This window comes from Microtus ochrogaster, chromosome 2 (genome assembly GCF_000317375.1).
Source record: "Microtus ochrogaster isolate Prairie Vole_2 chromosome 2, MicOch1.0, whole genome shotgun sequence".
Classification (NCBI taxonomy): domain Eukaryota; kingdom Metazoa; phylum Chordata; class Mammalia; order Rodentia; family Cricetidae; genus Microtus; species Microtus ochrogaster.
In genome coordinates, this window is record NC_022010.1 from 84,709,011 (window position 1) to 84,723,537 (window position 14,527).

Consider the following 14,527-nt stretch of genomic DNA (forward strand, 5'->3'; position numbering starts at 1 on the left):
TATGTTCCTAGACAAGATGACACAACAGCCAATGAATCTCCCACCTGCGTGATGTTGAGAGCTTGGGTCTCAAAACTCAGGAGGACTCAAGCCAAAATGAATTTGACAGATTCATTCAACTCTGTGGTCCACATGTCTGTGCATGTAAAAAATAAAATCTTTTTTTTTAAATCAATGTCCAGACAAAAAGGAACAGAATTTAATGAGGCCACTGTCTGGATATTTAAATTATATATCAGCAAGTGGAAGCTACTATAAGTCTAGACTCCATGGAGGGTGGGGGAATGTGAAGACTGTGTTAAAGAAAACCAAGATGAAGAAATGGTGCAGTCTGTAGATACAAGCAATGATATGGGATTAGAATGCAAATACAGAAGGAGGAGAAAGTAATGCCTATGATACAGGCAAGGAAAATGTTAGGAAAGGAGTTGTGTCGTTAATGTGTAAAGTATTCACACCCACGATGTACACAATTAAAAACAGAAAGTAGCACATTTTTCAACATACTGTTTTGTGTGGGTTGAAAGAAATGAGAAAATTATCAAATACAAACATATGTACCACACTCAGTTCCTATATAACCATTGGCTGGGAGCAACTGAAAGGAACAAGAGACTGTGTCTTTGATTTGCCAGTCACCGCTACCTTCATAATCATAATATTGGCTTAATCTTCTCTCTAGGTTAATAATCCCAACACTTCACTTTTTTTTATGTGTGGCCCATGTGAGTTTCATTTCTCAAACTTTCAATTTTTAACTCAGTTTTTGCAATTAATTGAAGTATAAAATTAAATTCATTGCCGCTCTGATTTTTCTGCAATTTTTCAAAACTAATTGCACTTAAAAGAAAATTAAAATCTTGCAACATGCTTCAATTAAATCATTACATATAGAATACATTACTTGTCAGTTTACAATGGAGAGGAACAGTCAGTGCTTTGTCATGTGCCTTCCTCCTTTCCTGAAGCTACTCATTTGAATTCACTACAGGAAATAAATTTCTTCAAAGTATGACTTTCAAAACTGCCATAAATGAATGGTTAGAAATTAGGAAAGATAGTCACTGGTATACACAGCTATCATGGCTAAATGCATTGTTTTTCCTGTATTGAACAAAGGTGTGCATAAGCTCTTTTCCCAATTATAAAGATTGGATGGACTATAGAGAGATGACTTTTTGTTCATTAAGCTAAACTATCTTGTTAGTCAACCTCCAAGAAATCTTTTGGGAGAAATAAAAGTAATAAAATATGCTATAATCTGTGTCCCTTTAAAAGAAACTGCCTTTTTAAACTGCACTTATATAACTGCAAACTAAGGGAACCATAATGGAATTACATCTTCACTGAGATTCAGTATAAATTCAATGCTGCACTAGTTTGTCATGATAGCGCCACTGCTGAGAAAGGCTGAAACCCTTGAGGTACCCTCGGAAGCACAGACACAGAGTATCCCCGACACTTTAAAGAGCTGCACTTCAACACGTTTTGACCAGTGCTTTTCTGAGAGCAAGTTCTTTAAACAGAACTCAACAATTGTTACAATATTAAAAAAAAAAATACATCCCTCAAAGATATCCCCTCCATGCTCAATCAAAGTTTCTGTATTTCTACAAAAATAGAAGAGAAAGCTACACGATGGTTTTCCTGAAGGAATGAGCATTTCATCTGTTGGCTCATCTTCTGACAAGGTGGCTGGTTCAAACAGAAAAAAAAGAGGAAACAAAAACTAACACAGGTTCTGGTACAAGCGCGTAAAATGAGACGTTGCACAGCTGACAAAGGCTCAGATGAGGGAAAACAGACAAAATGCTTCTCTTCAATGTTTAGGACCCACTCTTTTCTCCAGAAACAGTTCAGATCTAAAGACAACGGCCTTATCCGTTCTCTTCTCCATCCACTTTTCCTGTGTCCCATTGCTGGAGAGGAAATCTCAATGGCATCTTTTCCCAGTGGCCCTTGGATTCAGGTTGCAATATCACTTGCTAATACCATGATTCAGTACCAAGCTGATTCTTTGCTCTTGTCCTGATGCTGAAGACCTAAAAGTGATGAGAACGGAAAATAATGAAGAACAAGCATACACATAAAGCATTCATAAATGTTCCTGACCTGCAATAAACTGAGTACAGAATGTGAACCCCTGGCAATCATGAGAAATGACTTAAGGACAACCTGTTCTCTAAAAAGACCTAAGAGTACAATATGTGAAAAGAACAAGTACTAGAACAATGCTGTTAATGCAATAGAAATTCTTTGCTTCCTTTTATTTTCTTGGATTAGGAGTGCATTATAATTAGAAATTGTACCTTAACTTCAAGAAAAAATGATAATGGAAGAGAAAACAGACATAAACAACTTGAGGAACATTTGAACAATCCTTCAGTTACAACTTCCAGCAACCAGTGCAAGTAGACTTGTGGACTAATATTTTCAGGTGTTTTAAAATGTATTTCATTCAGAGGGACGTCATTAAAGTCACATATAGCAAGTGGTTAAGTATGACTAAAGCATGGAGTTTAGTAGCACTGCTAAGCTAGTGCCCTAGTGTGACTAATACAACCTACAACCTATTTGCTAATTTACTTCTTTCAACATCCTTCCCATCATGAATTCAGAGTGGCTCAGGAAAATCTCAGGGGCACTGCAAGCAAATGAGATTACATTAAGCATAAAACAGATATGTGAAAATGTCAGAATTTGAACTGACAGGTAAAATTGGAAGTTGATGAAAGAGAACATTTAGAAAAATGTGAATCTGTCTTGGGACTACTACAGTCATTTAATTTCTGATACAGTCAATTAGCAGGGGATTTCCCCCCAAACTCACCAGACATCAAGTTTCATTTTGTATGGATTTTTAATTGCTTTTTAAAATATAATTGATAAACACACACAAATATATTGAATGTATGTAATAAAATATTGTGATGTACATATATGTTGAAACAATTACTATAGTCAGTTATCATATCTATCACCTCTTTCAGCTTCCTGTATTTTTATATCTGAGGCAAATAATTTGGAAGAGTGAATACTGACTAAAGCTTCTTAGGTCATTTAGAACAAAATACCAAAATGTGAATGTGGGTAGAAAGAAACGACAATTGTTATATTTGTGCCAGTATCTCTGGCTATTTTCCCGGCCCTTTGTTTAAAGGTGATATCAATTTGGACTGAATATTAGAAACTGAAAAAAAAAAACAATGATCCAGGATAGTTTTACATTTTGATTGCTACTATATAAATAATATTACTTGTCCCTCAAACTATCAAAGAATTTTTATCATATAAAGATATCATTATAAACACTGTCACTGGATGCAGATATTAAGACATCATTCTTAACATAACGTGACAGAATAAATAAAAGGAACACAAGAAGCACATCAGAATTACAAGGAACGGTCTACACAGAAAAAAGCACTTGAGTATTGACTGAAGGCTACATGGGTTTCAAAAGAATGGTTTACCATTTTCTAAGATTACTGGCATTTCACTTAATGAACAATTTTTACTCCCGTTACAAAGATGAGGAAGAGGATAATAAAAGAGAAAGAGGGAGGAAGAAAAAAAAACAAAAAGATCAGGAATGTATCACAACCCTCATTTGATTTATTCATTTTCAAATAACGTTGTGGGTAGAAAAATTTGCAAGCTGACATAGTCTCTGTGGGGTGACTTGTATAATCTAAGCCACCTTTACTGACAATTTGCTGACTACAGAAATATTTTTTTCATTATTAATACTTCTCATCTTCTACATGACATAGTATTTCCAGAGCTGAAGACTGCATCAATCTATAGAATGTCAACACTGCATGTCATGAATACTGCTGCAATCATTGAGTGGTCTAACTTTTTTTTTCTTTTAAAATAAAGACAATCCCTAGTTTGATGTGCAAAAATATATGACTCCTTCAGATCATGCAAGCATTTTATCATAGCCAAGTATGGAATTACTTAAGACGGACTTCAAATTTTCAACCAGAAGAGCAGGAATCATTTTCTCATTATAAATGCATCTATTCCATGTTTGATTCCATGTCTCTATGCCACTCCAGAGTACAGTTTTTTAAAAAAAAAAAATCCATCTGCCAATTCATCTATAAACTCCCAGTTATTAAACAACTGTTAGATCCTGGTGGGTTAGCTTCATCTTAGTGGGAAGACATAAATCAAATCTTTGTTTTAATTTCTAGGCATCATTTTCTGTAAATGTCAAAATAAGCATAATTTTGCAAAGAAGAGTGACACAAGCCCTACTAATATGCTGCACCATAAATGCAGGACCATTTTCCTAGTAAAGACAGTTACAGTGGTGATTCAGGACACTTAAGAACTAGCCACTTAGTTTTCAGCCAACAAAATGGAGAGAAAATTGTTAGTTATGATCCTTGTGTGGTCTACACACAAATCACAATTTTCCAAAAGCTTGTGAGAAGAGACTCTCCTCTGCTACAAACTTGCTCCTATGTGGACTCCTTTGCTCCTCCAATGCCAATCAAATCTATATGGAATTAGGTCCTGATACATTCTGAGACATTCACTGGTTGTCAGAAATCACCAGATGTCCCTTTCTTTGTGTTAGCAATGCCATTTTGGTACTATTCTTCAGTCCATACAGTATTTTAGTAGAAGGGAAAATAAAAAGTATGAGAACAAGGCCGGCTAACATACTTAGGAGTTGGGTATGCCAAGCTTTGGACTAGGAATTTTACATGAGAACATCAATCTTCTCAGTCATGTTTTAACAATATGTATTTTACTCAATGAGAATGCAGTGTTGGGGAATTATCATTTTAAGGTGTGCTACTTTTGTTTCTGTTGCGTTTGTTTAACTCTGTGAAACCATGTTACTGTGCCTGTCTAAAACACATGATGGTCTAATAAAGAGTGAGTCAGGAGAGAGGAATAGGCGGTGCTAGCCAGCAGAGAGGAGAAATATGAGGAGAAAGCTTGGAGAGAGTTCTGGGAACAAGAAAAAAAGGAGGAAGACTTCAGAGGCCAACTACCCAGCCACCCAGCTACACAGCCAGACATGGAGTAAGAAGGAAAGAAAAGGTATATAGGAATAGAGAAAAATAAAAAAATCCCAAGGCCTAAGATAAATGAGATCATTTAAGTTAAGAAAAATGGCAAGAAACAAGCCAAGCTAAGTCCAGGCATTCATGACTAAAAATAAACTTCCATGTGTGATTTATTTGGGAGCTGGGTGGTGCCCCTCCAAAAAGTCAAAAAACTAAAAGAGTAAAGAGTAAAACGTCACACAAAAACGCAGAAACTAGGGGAAGTGATGGCTGTAGCAGGTTTGTAAAGAGGTCCTCTCATGTATCAGGGACTGTATGTCGTCTTAGTGACAGGATCTATGTGCACCTCCTGTGAACGGTATTGGTTACAAGCAATGGCAGTAGGACACTAGCCATAGTCTACCTAACCCCTAAGTAAACAGCATCTCACAATATCAGAACACAAAAATGCTAAACAGTTCTTACATACCCCTTTGAACTCTTTAAATCCGCATATGCCCCAATTCTTCTGAACTGACATCAAGACTAAGATGAGGCTCTTTTAAACAACTACATTAACTTGACATTTGCCCCTAACACATAAGAATTACATTGTAGTTCGTCATGCTACAGATCATGTTGGTGTAATAGGCTATGTGACATCAACTAATAGATTCTTCTGTGTTTATTTGTGGTGTAATTGTAACAAACCCATCCACTTCCCTGGTGGGAACTTTTCGAAAATAGAAAACTTGTGACTTATGGCTTTTTGCTTGTTTGTTACAAATCAGAAGTAAACCTGGAAACAAAAATATTACATTACTGACATCTGAGTTTGATTGTGAGATGTACTTAGGGAAAGAGCCTGAAAGAAACTAAAAACCCAGAAACACATTTTCTCACTTCAGTTCCAACACCAACACCACCTGATCACCACAGAAAAGAAGAAAATATCCATACCCAAGCACACAAATGGAGTAATTAAGAACTCCAGAAAAAAACTGTCATGGTAGAGCATCGCAGTTTGCTTTTATTTCAACGTCTGTGAGTCTGGCAGTCTGTCTGTTCAGGATCTTAAAACAAATGCTATAAACTGGGCAGCTGATTGACAGAAGAGGTTCACCAACAGCATTCTAGAGAATCAGATCTAAGACCAAGACACGAGAAGAGTATGTGTCGGATAAGAGCTTCATTTCTGGTTCCTAGAGGTTCCATCTCACTGTATCCTAATGTGGACGTGTGTGCATGCATGCACGCGCATGCATGTGCGTATTCATGTGTGTATGCATGTGTGTGTGTGCGTGTGTGTGTGTGTGTGTGTGTTTTCTCAAGTCCTTCAGAAGAAAATGGATCCCATTCCTGAGGACTCAGCATCTGTCACTTACTCTCTCCTCCAAAAGCCCCACCTGATACCAATACTGTAAGAATTACAATTTCAACACAAACTTTGGACAGGACACCAACATCCAAGTCCCAGCGCTAACTGAATCTTACAAGGAGGTTACTGGGACCAACATCCCCACAACTGGGAAAAATAAATACTACTCTAAGTTTCAAGAGGTCACAGTTTCACAGGTTGGTGTGTGGCAAAGACTACGAATATAAGAAATCAGAACAGCAACTATGTGTGTGTGTATCTCTCTGTGTGTCTCTGTGTGTATGAATGTATATATGTAAGCATTAAATGTCTAAAGTCTTCCCTGCCCCAACTTCTTTTCAACTCCAAGGTATTTTGTAAAAATATACTGAAGCTTCCAAAAACTCCCATGAAGAACACAGAAGTTGGCTCAGAGGGGATCCTATTAAATCTACTGGAACTTCTGCACCCTCCAGTGGAAGAAATGGATGAACATCCTGTAGGGATCAAAAATGCAAAGATTAGCTTGCTGCCAAGTTTAATAAACAATAGTGAATGCATAAAGGAAAGGGGTAGGGGGAAAGGTTTGAAATCGGGCAGAAGAGAAACGATGTGGCAACAACAAAGGACAGATTGCAAATGACTAAGTAGATGTGTGCATAACTTTCTGGAACTAAGAGCTAAAGCTCATGTAGAGGATGAAGGAATAACTTGAAAATTTTCAACTGTAAACAAACTTAAAGTTGGAGAAATGGCAAGATCCCTAGATAACTAAAGAATAGCTAGGCTATCCAGCACGGAGTGTGGAGGTAGGCACAAATTTCCAGCCCTAGCAGAGGAACTATAGACAACTGATTGCTGCCCGAAGATAGTTAACTTCCTTTAATGGTGTGTCCTCTGGTGGTTAGTTCTGACACACTGCAGAGGATGACCATACAGCTCAGAGTTTGACGGTGGAATGAACAGGAGCTGGGACGAATTTTAAAAATGACAACACAAAGTTGGGTGGGTACTAAATGAGGTATGAATCTCGAAGGAGATGGAAGAGGGAAATGAATATGGTCAAAATACAATGCATGAAAATAACAAAGAGTTAAAAAAATACTTAAAAGAATGTCTGGACTAAATAGGGTCTCATCTTTCTACTGTTAGGAAGAAGTCATAATAAAACGAAGTGAAAAGTTTACACTGCTGCAGACCTGGGTTTTGGGAACTCTCTGACTGGCCTTCATACACACTAGATGGACATAGCCCACTTCTAAGGAAGCATGGACATTTGAAACTGCCATCAACCACACCTCTTTAAATGAAATGCTTCCATGTTTTTGTCGTTGTTTTTGCTAGAAATCAAAGAAATAACTATACAATGGAAAACATACTATTAAAAAGAGGAGAGAAATTAGATATAAAACCCAAGAATGGGGGTAAAACTTATTTATGACTTTAAAAAGAAAGAAAGAATTTAAGTATAAACTGTTCATTTCACAGACATTAAGAGTTTACATACAAGTCATTTACATAATAATACTTGCTATTAGATTAACAAGCTGGCAACTTATTCCTGTATTTAAAAATAAAATAAACAGCCAGCTCTGCTATGCTCAAAGTAAATAATACTTATTACAAGCTTAAATACATGCAACATTGTGTTGGATGCTGTGCCAAATACCCAACTTTCACCCAGTTGACAGAATGACAAATGACCACAGAGACATTCCAGAGACAGTCCTATGCATTTCTATGACTTTATAAAATTAACACTGTAAATGATAATACAACTGCATCTGTTTGCCTGGGACTGGGGTAATCAGGTTAAATATAAGTTAAGACTTTCTAAATAAGATCTATGTGAACATAGCACCTTACTATTAACCTTGAGGAGAGATGGAGAATACAAGCTGGAGCTACCCATCTGGGGAATTGTACTGTGATTTCAGGTGGGTAGCAAAACAGAGTAAGTCTCGTCATCGTATTTCTTTTATAGCTTCTAAAATAAATCATGTTCTTCTTCAACTATCTCAGAATTCTTATTTTAAAATCATGATCAAAGGGATTTAAGAGTAAAAAGTCTAAGTAATAGTTTCTTCCACCGTCATGCTCAATACACTGAAGGTATATTTAAGATCTGTGAAATGGTCTTTACCAAACACCAGTCTTTAAATGTGGTGCAGATTACTGCAGCAGCAGCAGCAGCAGCAGCAGCAGCAGCATTATCTTGGGAAACTGCATACATATCTTTACTCTATTCCTTTGGGAGGCCTCATAGTAATTATTCTTCAGTGTCACAATCCTCTGTAGACATACATCACTTGCATACACATTGTGATATACATACAAATGCACATACATATTCATAAGCATGACTATGTTTGCTATCTGCATGAATTCTTAAGGAGTGGCAAACTTCTTGAAAACGTATTTGTTTTATTGCTGAAGCCACATATATAGACAGTAATAGTTGCATATTTAATTGTGGTACCTAAATGTGTTCAAGATGATTATAACACACATTTTTAAAATATTTAAACTATTATTACAGTAATTATTATAGATCCAACAAGACTAATTTTATTTGCCTTATTTCACTATTAATGAATATAGACACCGTGTGATTATGACTTTCTCACCCTTTTTTCTTAATCAAATTTTGTGCTTTTCAAAGATTTTTGTGCATTAGATATGAGTACTTTTTCTCATGTGTTATGTATTTTTATCTGTTTGATGATTTAACTTCACACTTAAATACATAAATGATTGACAATGTTTTAAGCTGTAAAAATGTAAGACTCATTCTTGAATCAGATATAAATTACATTTATTCCTTATGATATTTCAATAGCATTTATCAACGTACAATTACAATTTTTGCACATGAACAATGAGGGATACTTCAGTATGTACATAAAGGACTTACTGGCAAAAGGAGACTTTTCTACTTACAGAGACATTTTCTGGAAGCACACTTACAAACTGCTTAAACTCCACAGAGTGGGGAACAATGAGGTGAAAACTGCCCAAACTTGTCAAAATGTCTTTAAGTTCAGATTCAAAAGAAGAGTAGAAATGTAAAACCCACCAAACTCGAAGTTGCTCTCAGACAATAATTTACTATGCTATGGTAGGAAGGACAACACCTGCACACCTGAGGCAAACACTGTGGATGACAAGCCATTTACCGCCAGGTGTTTCCCATTGCTCTTGTTTTCCCAGGCCCAGACAACGAACCAAAGTAGTCAATCTACCCTCATAGAGCCCTCCTTTCTCCCAAACCACAAGCTCTGCTGTAGAGGGGCCTCCAGTCTTTGCCTTTGGCATCTGTTCCAGAGTCCACCTGGATGGAAATCTTGCAGAAACCATTGCAAATGTGAGACAATCTCTAAAAAACTGAACTTGTGACAAATGTAAGTTATACTGTGCTCAGTAGTTTCCTTTTTCTAATAACGGGCATACACCTGTTCTAAGCTTGACTATCAGTGTGGCTGAGCACCTCCTGCGTGATAAGATCTTGGGATTTGAGGCATGATATGGGATATAGACACTGTTTACCACTTCAGGAAACTCATTTCAAAAGCAGATATGTAGGCATCTTAAATGTAGGGATGAAAATTAACAAAAGAAGAAAGAATGAAGTGAAATATATTCTTCTGCAAATTCTCTCCAAACTACAGACTTTCTCCCAGAACTGAGAAAAGCAAGACCAAAGGGGGAAAACATTTGGATCACTTATTGTAACAAAAACCACACATTATAATGCTCTCAAGAGATTCTAACTATCCAGACATCTGTTGGATAACACATGCACATGCAGCCAAATGTGCATCTTTAAAGAGATTTCTAGGTTATGCCATGACAGCTTTACGATTCAAAAAATAGATCATCCAACCAGAAAAGGGGCTAATCTGAGGACATGGTTTGAGGGCCCACTCCTCCAAAAGAGAACACTTCTATCTGGGAATATGAATTGTTAAAAGAGTCAAAAAATTAAAATGACTTTAAAACTGCTTAAATACAAGTATATTTTAATATGAATTTTGTTTAAGTCATCAATCTCTCCACTGACAAAAAAAAATGTATTAAAAGAGACTCGGCAATGGAATGCACTGAATGTATCAGTTCCTGTTGGGCCATTAGTGGAGTTTTCTGCTGCTTTGTGACCTGGATGCAAACTTGCTCTCTGGCATTTTCCAGAAGAGTCTATTCAACCCTAGTAAATGTAAATAGGGCTTCAGTAATACTGAAGATGGTAGGTGCCACTTGATACAGCACAAGCAAAGTCAGCATGAAATAAGCTTTAGAACGCATGCCTGTGGTTTCAAAAAAAATGAACTCGAAACTCCCACATATCAGGTTGTTTTCTGCAAGAAAAAATATGGCACATTTTGCCTCTCATCAGCCCTTTGCAAGACTTTTTTTCAGCATGTCATCTTTTCACCAAGGAATTCAGAACATATTGGCCACAGACAACTGTTTGTGAAACTTTATATTGTTGATAAATAGAACAAGAAGAGGAAAGTACGGCAGCCTGAAAGGGAGTAAAGATAGCTGTAAATTCCTCAGGCCACAGAGAATTCTTTTCCAAAATCTTTGTAGCCTACTTGAAAGCTGATGAAAATTGCCAAAGAATGAATTCTGAAACACATTTCTCCATCTGAGCTATTCCTTTAGATGTTTCCCAATGTGAGCTTTTCAAACAGCAGACCAATAGTGAAAGGATTATTTACTGATACCCAAAATCCCTGACCCATGAAACACATTTCAGGGCATGCTTATTTTCCACTGAAACTCATGCAAGAATTATCTGGTTTTGCTTTGTTTTGTTTTTTGCTTGTTTGTTTGCTTTGTTTTGAGTTTTTGATACATTTGGTTGTTTGCTTACTTGGTTGGTTTGGTTTGGTTTTTGGCTTTGTTTTTTTTTTACCTACATAGCTTCCTTTTGGTAAAGGAATAATTTCTCCTTAGAACCCATAATGATTTGAAATTTTTCCAAACACCAAGCCACAGCCTGGTAAAACAACAGCTTACAAAAAAAAAAGAGTTTCTAAACATACAGAATTAGATATGCTAATTTCGTTATTGATTAGTACCTGTTGCTTGCCTGTCAAAATATTACATTGTAGTCTATAGATGTGTGCAATTATTTAAGCAAGCAAATTTTTAAAATAAAAAGGTCAAAAGATGATGGTACTAATTTTGCTCGTAGTTTTGAGAAGGTATGTTTCAGAAGCAAGAGATGCTATGTAATTTATATAGCAATCCTTAAGGTAAATGAGTTTTGAAATTCAATTACAAAATTAATGTTAAGATGAAAAATGGATCAATGAACATGAATTTAACATTTTCAAAGAACACTGTTTATATGTATATATATGTATATACATACACACATATATGTATATACAATGTATAAATATTTAAGTTGGCTTTTATGAGGGTGGAGTAGTCTAGGAATGTCTCTCTCACACTGGAGAAGTTGAGAACCCAGCAGTTGCTCAGTCTATGAGACTGGGTATGTCAACACTTCCAGTCTGACAGAACACAGTTAACCAGTGAGATTGTTTGGACTCTAACTCATAGCCCAACTTTCTTGCTATAGATACAATTTTTGAGATCTATGAATGAATAGAATATCTTTGCTGTGCATAAGCCCATAGCGATGAGACCAATGTGTTTATTCCTTCACATTCTATATGTAGAGTAAGAATCCTAAAAGAAGAAAGCTATACATTAAAAATCTCTCAAAATGTACATGTTGATAACCTCCCAAATCCTTATGTTTTGTTTCTCTTTTCTTTGTTCCACCATTTTCATTTTCTGCCCAACTAATATGAAAAAAAATCACTGATTCCTAAATTCTATTCTTGAGGAATTTGACTAACAACATCACAGCTAATTTTCTGGAGTAGAAACAGATTTTGCTAGATAGTCACAATGTCATAGAAGTTTTCCAAACTTGCATCAGTTTCACAAGACAATTCACACATTCAGTGTGAGTTTTTCAGTTTGAAGTGTTCCATCTTTATTGTGTCTTTATTAGATGAAAGAGTTCATTTCATATCACAGTCACCATCTGGAAACACAACCATGTTCCCTGAGTCACTGAGTTCCATAATCAGATTAGGTCAGAAAAAGGAAGCAGTAAAACAAAACTATCTAATACTCAAAATTGTGAGTAATATTACTTCCACTGAAAAATCATATAGTCTTAGGATTGGCTTCTACATCAAAATTTGCTTTACTCAAATCGCTATGCTGAGATTGAGTATTCAGAAATTGCTTCTGTATTTTTGATACAAATACTGAAGACAATTTTATAATTTCTTATGAATCATTTATAAAAATTACCATAACTGTAATAAAGGTGTCAATAAATCTCTCATCACTCAGAATCCAGATGATTAATATGTATTTTGCAGGATGAGGTGCAATGGAGTAAGTGTTTTGAATGAAGCATCTACAATATTTGTCTCTTTGGTGCTTCCAATGCTCGAGGGTGAAGATATCACAGTGCCTCTGTTTTTCCGTTGCGTTATAGGGCTGTTACTACTCATGTAGTTCTTTGATAACTCCTCTCCATACTTGCAATACTCCTCTTTTATGTAAAGTTTTAATTTGAAGCATTGTAATTTCAACATATATTCAAGTGTCTTAGATGAGTAATGCTTGGCTATCTTTAATCCTTTCTGTAAATGTGAACATTTTTTAAGAAGTTACTAGATATAATTAGTCAATTTATAACTGAATTACAGTTACTGGTTTTCTGTAGCTCGGATTAACTAGTAAGTCACTTGGGAAACAGTTATCCAGTCTTTGTAGCTTAGGTCAGCTAGCACATGACTACCAGTTGCCAACAAGCAAGGATAGGTTTCAGGATGTATCTACAGATGCCAAATGTACAGAATGGATGGGGAAAGAATGCAACCCGATTTCCCAATTTTTTCAATAGACAGAAGTTTCCTCATTTGTTTTTATAAACTATTTTCATCCTCATTTTCTGTTCTCTGTCTTTTATAAAAACAGTGATATGCTAGGATTCATTTCACTTCAAGGCAAGCTTGTAGTACTAACTACAGTAATCCTAGTCAGGGACACAGTTTAGCCTATTTAAAGGGAAAACTATACACTAAGTAGAAATTTAGAGAAGGCTTAGAGAATCAGTATGTTCCCTAGGTACTGAACTTTTTTTTTACACACACTCAACACATAATGTCTTACTGAGTTCTTCCTCTAGTTCCAGAATATTACAATGTAGAGCAAGAATAATTCCAACCTGAATTACATTAAAAGACATGTTGTCATTTGTGGACAAGATCCACTTTCATAAAATATACAGATTACACAAAATTCATCTTAAATCAGAATTTTGCCATCAAATTTCATAAACATTTTAGAAAACTAATGTGACCGTGTTTGTATGTTTTATCAGCTTTAGTGCCTATGAAGAGAAATAAATAGATAAATGAAGACATTTGTCTACTATTTTCCAGTGGTACTCAATACCTATCCATATGAAAGTTTATGTTCTCAAAGAAACTATTTCCAGGTTTTCTTTTCTCTTACTTCTTTCTTTCTTTTTCTTTTCTTTTCTTTTCTTTTCTTTTTTAAACTAATGTGTCTTTGAAATGGGCTCCTTTTTGTGCCCTGGACGACTTGAATAGATGAAGCTAGTTTCAAACTCACAGATATCCATGAGCATGGCCTCCTGAGTGTTGGGATTAGAGACATGCATCTGATGGGTGTATTTCTATGTGTATACATGCATAATTGCTTATGACTTTGTACATCTGGATGTAGTGCCCACAAAGACCATAAGAGAGCAGAAGAGAATGCATGCCACATTTGGAGGTAAACAGCCTTGGAGGAGTTGGTCCTGTACTTCCACCATGTTGGTTGTGGGGGTCAGACTCAGATCATCAGACTCAGGCAAGTGGCTTTTACCCAAATGACCCCATCTTACTGGCCTCAAGAAAGCTTCCTTCTGAAATAATCCAGTTTATGACTTAAGATCTTGAGGGCATAAATAGAGTGTTCTGTGTTTGTTGGAAATTTTACAGCCTTCATTTCATAAGTAATCTGTGTCTCTAATATCTAGAATAATTTTGTTTATCTGGCAAAAAAACCCCTTCTGCCTTAAAACACATAATATTGTTTTAAAATCTGAAGA

At 35.9% G+C, this 14,527-nt stretch overlaps 1 protein-coding gene across 3 annotated transcripts in view; it reads right to left on the minus strand.

The window, feature by feature from the left end:
* Nucleotides 1–6: 6 nt before the first annotated feature.
* Vgll3 (vestigial like family member 3) overlaps nt 7–14,527 on the minus strand; it is a 42,767-nt gene continuing 28,246 nt past the window's right edge. For all 3 annotated transcript variants that reach the window (XM_026783708.1, XM_026783704.1, XM_005345237.3), the window contains exon 4: nt 7–2,042. In XM_026783708.1, the coding sequence (XP_026639509.1) occupies nt 1,999–2,042 (44 nt within the window). In that variant the 3' untranslated portion in view covers nt 7–1,998. The remainder of the gene's footprint in view (nt 2,043–14,527) is intronic.